Source organism: Drosophila kikkawai, chromosome X (genome assembly GCF_030179895.1).
Source record: "Drosophila kikkawai strain 14028-0561.14 chromosome X, DkikHiC1v2, whole genome shotgun sequence".
Taxonomy (NCBI): domain Eukaryota; kingdom Metazoa; phylum Arthropoda; class Insecta; order Diptera; family Drosophilidae; genus Drosophila; species Drosophila kikkawai.
The window spans coordinates 23,620,100-23,629,029 of NC_091733.1; the positions used below are offsets into that span (position 1 = coordinate 23,620,100).

At 36.3% G+C, this 8,930-nt stretch overlaps 1 protein-coding gene across 1 annotated transcript in view; it reads left to right on the plus strand.

The window, feature by feature from the left end:
* cac (calcium voltage-gated channel subunit cacophony) overlaps window positions 1-8,930 on the plus strand; it is a 51,770-nt gene extending 42,840 nt beyond the window's left edge. Inside the window, exons 27-34 of the mRNA XM_070288039.1 lie at window positions 163-383; window positions 1,487-1,496; window positions 4,437-4,558; window positions 5,104-5,267; window positions 5,842-6,042; window positions 8,060-8,211; window positions 8,284-8,534; window positions 8,597-8,930. Of these exons, the coding sequence (XP_070144140.1) occupies window positions 163-383; window positions 1,487-1,496; window positions 4,437-4,558; window positions 5,104-5,267; window positions 5,842-6,042; window positions 8,060-8,211; window positions 8,284-8,534; window positions 8,597-8,747 (1,272 nt within the window). The 3' untranslated portion in view covers window positions 8,748-8,930. The remainder of the gene's footprint in view (window positions 1-162; window positions 384-1,486; window positions 1,497-4,436; window positions 4,559-5,103; window positions 5,268-5,841; window positions 6,043-8,059; window positions 8,212-8,283; window positions 8,535-8,596) is intronic.

Genomic DNA, 8,930 nt, shown 5'->3' on the forward strand with positions numbered 1-8,930 from the left:
CAAAACGAAAACCACTGCACTGTCCTGTCTACTACTACCACCACCACCACCTGTCTACTACTACTACTACTACTACTATCAACCGAATATATCAAATCACGAATCACGAACTATATCAATTGCCATGGCAAACGAATCGATTCGATTCGATTCGATCTGTAGAAACAATCATTCTTTAACTGTCTGCTCGACATGGCCGCCCTCGACAAAGGAGGATCGCGTCAGGGCTCCATAAGTTTCGAGCCGAATGGGGAAGGAGCCGCCAACTCACAGACACTGTTGTTAGCCAGCACGCACCATCACCATGCGAACGGTGATGCCGAACACAACAACAGTTTGGCAACACTGGCACGGCGGAGTACGATCAGAAAGCGATCAGTTAGGTAATTTGAACAGCTTCAATCTTAATCATAATCCGTACAGTGCCAAAGTACTTCATCAGCCATAAGCCATTAGCCATTTGCCAATCAATCATCTCTCATGTTCATCACGGTCGCCAGCCTTAGGTATCTATATATCTATATAAAGAAAGGACCTCTTTTTGCTCTCCAAAAACTAAGCTATGGAACCTTTAAAGTAGCTTCCCTATGCTCCCAATTTATAAGTAATGTCTGCTCGACAGTCTGAGTCTCCAAGTTTTCTATCTAAAAGTCCACAAGCTCTATTTTGATTGTGAACTCAGCTAACAACCTCCTCAAGCTTAATTATAATATTAATTCTCTTTAATCTCTTTCCTGGTTAGTAAAATATATATAAACCAAGTGGGGATCCATCTACTATATACTATATTTTATTACTAAATTCTACAGAATATATATTATATATAAAAAGGACAAATTTTGTTAAGACCACTTGTCACACAAGAATATTCCTAAAAAAATTACCATTATAATGGGTCTCTCTCTTTTTCCCAATTCAAAAGCTATCCTTTCAAGTCTACAAATCCTAAGAATCAGAATCCATCTACTATAAACTATATATATATTATAAATATATAGAAAAATACTTCCCAACCAAAGAGAAGAATTTCCAATAGAATTACCATATTTTTCTTTATCTTATCTTTCCCAATTCAAAAGCTTTCCTTGTACATTCAAGGTTACAAATCCCAAGATTCAGATCCTTTTTCAACAACTACCAAGAGTACCATAATGGGAGCTTGGGTACTTTTCTTTTCGATCATTCCAGATCCACGACATTTTCATTCACAAAACACACACACACACATGATGTATAGTATATATCGGTATATATCTATTTTTTTTTTTTTTAAGATTTTCAACAACTTTCGTTTCCACAACAAAACACAACACACTCGAATACAGAAATATATAAACTAAACAATATTAACAACTACTAATTGCACATATAATACTAACACACACACAAACAGCAAACAAACTAACAAAGTAACTCTTGTGCTTTTCTGTACATTTTCAACATTGACATAAGTAAATTGTTTTCTTCTAATTTTTAAATATTTCAGAAACAAAAAGGTGAATATGTTTGATAAACTCCAAGCGGTAAACCAAAATGAAATTATCAAGAACTTTACTACTAAAACCTAACAACAACAACAGCAAAACAATAACTACATAATTGTGTATTATATAAATATATATGTGAATACTCTTTGTGTCCATACTCTCTCTCCGTTTCCGATATAAATGTTGTTCACAAAACCCAAATTAAGTCGAAGTAAACAAAAAAAAAATAACACTAGTACCTTTTGAATACATATTATTCACTCATAAGTATATAAAAGTATATATGTACCGGCAGGTACGCAACCATAGCACGGCTTCTGTACCCATGTACCTGTGTACCTGTGTACCTAGACGTACAGTGGGTGCATTACCAACCGGTTAAATATATACTAAAGTCTACAAAATTTGCGTTTATTGAATACCAAAAATAGTACACTAAATACTCGTACTCGTACTCAAACCTACATAAATGTTGCATAGAAATTTTTTGAAACAAAACAAAAAACAAAAAATAATAACAATTTTAGAAACGCAAATCTTGGCTTAGTTCTCGTACTCGTACTCGTACTCAATGTTGTAATTTGATCGTTTCTGTAACCACTAAATATGTACTCCTATGTACGTAGGCTTCGGCTTTGTTCGTTCCTTGGGCAAAAGTGTGTTAAGAGTGTGGCAATGGGTTAAAGTGGCCCACCCTGGCATCGCTCTACTCAGAGACTACTCCCCCCCTCCACCAGTCCCCTTAAGTTGAGTGAACGATGCCCAGGCCCAGAGTTCGATATTTTTAGGGTCTCTAGTTGACTCTAGTAGGTTTAAAAAACTAGCCACAAATGCTAAATAAATCCCTTTGGTTTCACGTAATTAAATAACTCACACTTACACAAACTCTTTAAACACCAGCAATGCAATGTAGGATTAACAAACGCCAATCCCAGTACAGTTGCGACCTAGACATACCATACAGATACCGATAACGATAACGATACCGATAACGAGACACCTTTCATCTCGACACACATAGATCACGTCTGAACGAGAGAGTCAACGACATCCGAGAAAGTTGGCGGTTCTAACTCTGTTTTTGCAGTCTAACTTTTGGCCATAAACATTCATGTTTACCATGTTTAATAATGACTTTCCTACGTACACATAAAGCCAGGAGATAGGCTGCCCAAGGGAACTCCATTTTTAAACCAGTTTCTTATTTTATGTTAATAGTTTACCTAGAATTCTATTGTTTTTTTAGCTTATCTAGAGATCGGATTTATTAGAGTTAACCCAAAGGACTAGATACAAAGACCCAGCAACAAACGTGTGACTGTAACGAGTGACTAACTGAAGACTGTAACGATTGAGGTTGTTTCTTGATTGATTTCTATAGCAATATATCCCTCTAGTTACACTTTAAACATAGACGGCGATGGCTTTATGTGTACATAGTAATTGTTTAAATCTACCTAAGTTTTTATCCCCCACGAGTTCGAGGTGGTAAGTAAGCTCGACACTCGACAAGGGATCGACCACTCCTCCACTCCACTCCACTTCACTCCACCCTGATCCTACCATAACACTATACCATATATATTTTTTTTAAATTCAGATAATCCTCGCCTAGTGCATGCCCACTGTAGTTAGCTTTTACTCTTTTTAAGCTTTCTCTGTTCTCTGTTCCGCCTTGCCTCTCGCTTCACACTGCTTGCGCCGATCTGTAGCACTGCTTAACAACCATACAGTGCGGTACATACTTGTAAATATCCTTGGACAACTACCTAGTGTAGATAGTGTAGATATCTCTAGCGCCTAGCGAAGCACCTAGATCTAGACACACACCAACGATCGATTTATTATTTCTATGTATTTTTGATTTTCAAGTTTTGTGTTGATAAAAAAAAACCAAATAAAAATATAGGACTATAATCGAAAACAAAACAACAAAAAAATATGTATGTAGCTACAACTTGGTATCAAACAATTGGCATTATTGAGGCAGTAAAAACCAGTAAACGAATCCGAAATATAGCTCAACTAGTGTGCAGACCGAGAGATACGATAATGAAAAAGCTAAAACACTGCAAAAAAACAAAACAAAAAAAAAAAAAGAGAAAGTGTTCAAGTATATATGTATGTGTATACTCCCGAGTAGTGTATGGAATTGTTTAAATGTTTACTTGCCCCTTATTATAGACTCTAGGCTATCCAAATACCATATTCCCCCCGCATTCAAGAACCTCTCTCAATATATATATATATATATACTTCAATATATAGTACTATTGAAACCGCATTTGAATATGTACGTACGTATTTTGTTGCAGTGAAGTAATACCTTAATTGCTTTTATTTATGTTCAATATATATAGTATACCCTACCCCTTATATATTATATACATATATGTAATGCAAGGTAAACATATGTATACTCGTATTTACATACATATATTTACCCTGCGGCTTATCCACACACAACAACAACAACAACAACAACAACAACAGTTATTTAACCAATATATAATTATATATATATATATTGCCCTCGCTCCTTTATGTGTGGCATAGGACATCCGTAGTTCTTAATGTAAACACAACGCAGATACACTTGTAACCAAAAGTATCCAAGTTATTTAAATATATCCTAAAAGCAATGAATGAATCCACAAGAAATCGGTCCTGGGGAATTGATACAAAATATGATTACAGATATATTTTAATTAATTAATATCGCTAAAAACGATGTGTCCTAAATTCGAAATTCCTTTAAAAGTATCTTAACAATTGGTCCCCGTCTCCGTCCCCCCAAAAAGTAGAACCAACTTCCCTGTGTCCATCCCCCCGCGTCCGGCTCTTCAGATCTCTTTTCAGACTGATTTCGCGTGGGTGGCATTCATGTTGCTTCGTTAGATCGTTTTTGTTTAATAATGCTCGTGTGTGGCTAAACTCTTTTCCAACTAGATGCTGGAGCTGCAGGATGCGTCGAGGCATCCCTCCCAGGAATCGCTAACCGGCGCCGATGCTGGCCATCTACATCCTGGACATTCGTACATGAATGGACACAGGCGATCGCCTAGTCTGAGGTAAGGAGGTTCTCTAAATTCTAGAAATTTTCTTTAATTAATTACAATTAATTAATTATTTAATTAAATAATTTTTTAAATTCATTTGTTTATTTAATTAATGTAAATTATTTATGAATTTAATTAATTAATTTATTTAATTAATTAATTTATTTAATTAATTAATTTATTGTTTAATTTATTTATTGAATTAATTCATTTATATAATTAATTAATTTATTTTATTTATTAATTAAATTTTTTATTTATTTCATTATTTAATTTATTTTATTAATATATTTATTTATTTATTTATTTTATTTATTTATTATTTAATTTATTTTTTTAAATTATTTATTTATTTAATTTATTTAATTTATTTATTCAATAATTTAATTAATAGATTTAATTTATTCATTTAATTTATTTAATTTTTCTTATTTATTTATTTTATTCTTTTATTTATTTAAATAATTAATTAATTTATTTATTTTATTAATTATTTTATTTATTTAATCAATTGAATCGATTTATTTAATTAATTAATTTATTCATTTATTCCACAGGCACAACGGCTCTCCCTTGGCCAGATCTCCCAGTCCTCGACGACGTGGCCATCAATACATACATCATGATATCGGGTTCTCCGATACCGTATCTAATGTTGTAGAGATGGTCAAGGAGACGCGTCATCCTAGGCATGGCAACAGTCATCCGCGGTATCCAAGAGGTATTTATTATTGGCTCAGCGAGTGAGAGATTTGCCACCACACAGACGTGACTCTACTTTTACCTGGGTTGTGTGCCTCTATTGCTAATTCCTGAAAGAGAAACCAAACTTGTGATGAATCCTGTTTGTCCTGTTTGTATCCTCCACTCCCTTAATTTCTCTCGTGTAACTCCAAGTAACTAGCAATGGACGCACCATATCCGGGGACTCACTCGGCCAGCCGGGGATTTTCTTATCTATTTTGTAGTATCTTAGTTATATATACAGATATATATATATATATGTCTACAATTCCATAGCTATATAAAAAAAAAAAAAAAAAACAAAATTTTTTAATAAAAAAAAAAAATATTTATATACAACAAATATGATTTTCGTTTTCTGGTTAAGTTGGTAAAGCCTTCCTTTTTGTGTTTTTTGTTTTTTTGTTTTTTTTTTTAAAGAATTTTAAAAACAAAAGAAAGCCAACTGATAACCGAAAAACAAATACCAAAATCAAATACGTAATCTGTTGTGCCCCGACATCCTTAATTATTACGTTTTCTTTATTATTGTTGTTATATGTACAATATAGGTTCATGGTCAGCATCGACAAGTCCGGCCCGTTCGCCTTCGCCTTCTCGTTATGGTGGTCATTTGTCTCGCAGTAAACGCACTCAACTGCCTTATCCCACATATGGGACAACCAGTCTATGTCAAAGGTCACGATCGCCGAGTCCCGCTCGACTTCAGGAGATGCGTGAACGAGACAGACTTGGTTATGGGATTGATATGGGTACATCTCTTTAGCACATTGTTAACTAAAGTCCAAAACAAAAGATATCGAATCAAATCAAAAACTCAAACTCAAACTCAACTCAAACTCCACTCAAAACTTAAACTTAAATCAAATTCAACAACTCAACTTGTTTTCTATAATATGCTAGTATTTTCTTCTACACAATTTCCTCGACTTCATCTCAACTTTTACAACAAACATCTCAGATCAGACATGCTTACTTACTCGTAACTCGTAACTAACTATTCGTATTCGTACATGCATATTTGCCGAACATGCTTAACATGTACATACATGTATTGTTCAATCAATCAGTCAATCAATCAATCAATCAGCCTCAATTAAGTTGAAGTTTATCTCTCATAATGCATACCACACGAGGTTCCATCATAATATCCGTACTCCACTATTCGTACTCGTACTCGTACTCTTGTTACTAGCAGCGTTCATGTTTTCATTTCTCTAGATGCCATCTCGTACACCCCACCACCTATATTATAATCACATCTCGTATGTATGTATGGTTCTGCCATCTACAGACATATATATAGACATTCATTCATTCATCCCAACTAAAAACGAAACCACACTGATTCTCTCTGGCCAATAATGAATGGTTTATTTACGCAATTTTCGCAAATTTACGCAAAATATTTTCTCAAAGTCGAAAGTCATAGTCGGGGTTTATAGTTTCAACGGACCCGAAGTGATATTAGCGAGAGAGATACTGCTTGCATAGGTACACCTATATCTACACGTGTCTAGTAGCGGGGCAAAGGTCATACATATAAGATGCATAACGGGGAGCTGAGATAAGTGAACATCATTTGTCTGTCTAGCCAAGAAGGTGAAGTTCGTAAAGCCATAGCGTAGTATTATATATTTTTTTTTATTTTGCTCTGTAATAACGACGACCTCTGTCAGACCTCTGATCACTGACCAAGAATCTCTATTACAAAAAAAAAACAAAAAAAAAAGCCTGCTTCTACACACACCCGTTACGTTAACATACTCGTACATATTTGTATGTAAGTCCAGCAACCAGTAAAGTTTCCAGATTTTTCCCAATAAAAAACATACGATTTCGGGGCGGTGAAAATTCGGCGACTGAGCTCTCTCTATATATAATATATACTATTACTAGAAACATAATTTGGGATGCAGTTTTGGGTTCAGTATCTATCTTACCTATCTGTCAATGTGCGTATTTAGCCGTGTTTGCACCATTACGTTGAATCCTTATTTCATCAGTTTCGTCTCTATCTCTCTCTCTCTCTCTGTCTGTCTCTCTCTGCATAAGTACTATATACTCGTATATAGTATGTAAATATATATATATATCGAATCGGACAGTCATGCATGTTGCCACAAATCATCCAATCCAACTCTTGTGTACTACATTGTAATATGAATATTCTGAATACATTAATCTAGCACCGTTCCTTACCGTTTGAATATAGTAACTATAAGTATTTCTGTACGATTGCACTCGCTTGTATTGATTATAGATTGTAGTGAATGCTTTTAATTCCAAGAGAGAGCATTTCTTGGAGACATCATACAAGTATCAGTAATCATACAATAAGTTATGACTGGGGTATGTTGGTTTTTGGAGATTATTTTTGTGGAGAGTAAGCCTCTGATAGCCTTAAAATCTTTTAAACATAATTTAACATATATTCTTAACTGCTAAAAACTAATTAAATGTAGAATGAACTTTTATTACTTTGGAAATTGTGAATAATGTAATAATTCACTTCCCAAAACTCTCCAAACGCAAGGATACTCTCCAAATTCTCAACATGTCTCATTCCCATTCGTTACAAGTACTATCATGTATTCCTTTGTCCTTGTTAATTGTCAATTAAGTACCAACCTCTCAGGCACACGACTCTCCGCTCAGTATCAGTATCATATCATTATGTATTATGTATTATATAAACACAGAGAGTATTACCTGTTTTGAGAGACTAGTGTAACCCAGTGTCCTGTGTTCCCGTTACCGTTCCCCCAGGTGGCGCGCACGTCCAGCACAGCTACCCAACGTTGGCATCCCGGCGTGCCGGGATCGGTCGCCGTCTACCGCCGACTCCCAGCAAGCCGTCGACGCTGCAGCTGAAGCCGACCAACATCAACTTTCCCAAGCTGAATGCGAGTCCAACCCACGTAAGTAGTAAAAGGAAAAGAGCTTCCAATTTGTAATACATCCATAACCCTGCTTCTCCTTCCTCCTTCCAGACACACCACTCGACGCCCCACAGTGTTCACTCGCTGCCACACCACCGCGACCTGCTGCGTGATCCCAGGGACATGTACTACAGCAGCAGGGATCGCGAGCGGGATCGGGAGCGCCTTAGGGACCGGGACAGAGATCGGGATCGGGATCGAGAGCGCTTGCACGAGTACGACCTGCGATTCGAGTACCGGGATCGTGAGCGGGAGCTGTACGAGCGCGAGCGGGATCGCGAAAGGGAGGTCGAAAGAGAAAGGTGAGTCTCAAAAACTAGCATCTATTCTTTGAATCTTTATCCTTGGGATTATCCCTTAACAGACTGGAATATATAGCACCGCTGTCGTTCGAACAAGCGCTGGCTATGGGCCGAACAGGTCGTGTACTGCCATCACCAGTCCTGAATGGCTTCAAGCCAAAGAGCGGCCTGAATACTCGACACTCCGATTCGGATGAGGAGGATTGGTGCTAGCAAAGGCTTTGATTGCGATCGCGTAATCGAAAGGATCAGATCTGGGTATAGCATTCGGCCATATGCTCATCACTGTCAGCACCGAACTTGGATCACAATTTTGATACGATACAACAGCACTACCCGCCACAACCACACCCATACCCCCATCTATATCCTCACCATCTTCAACATCATCATCAT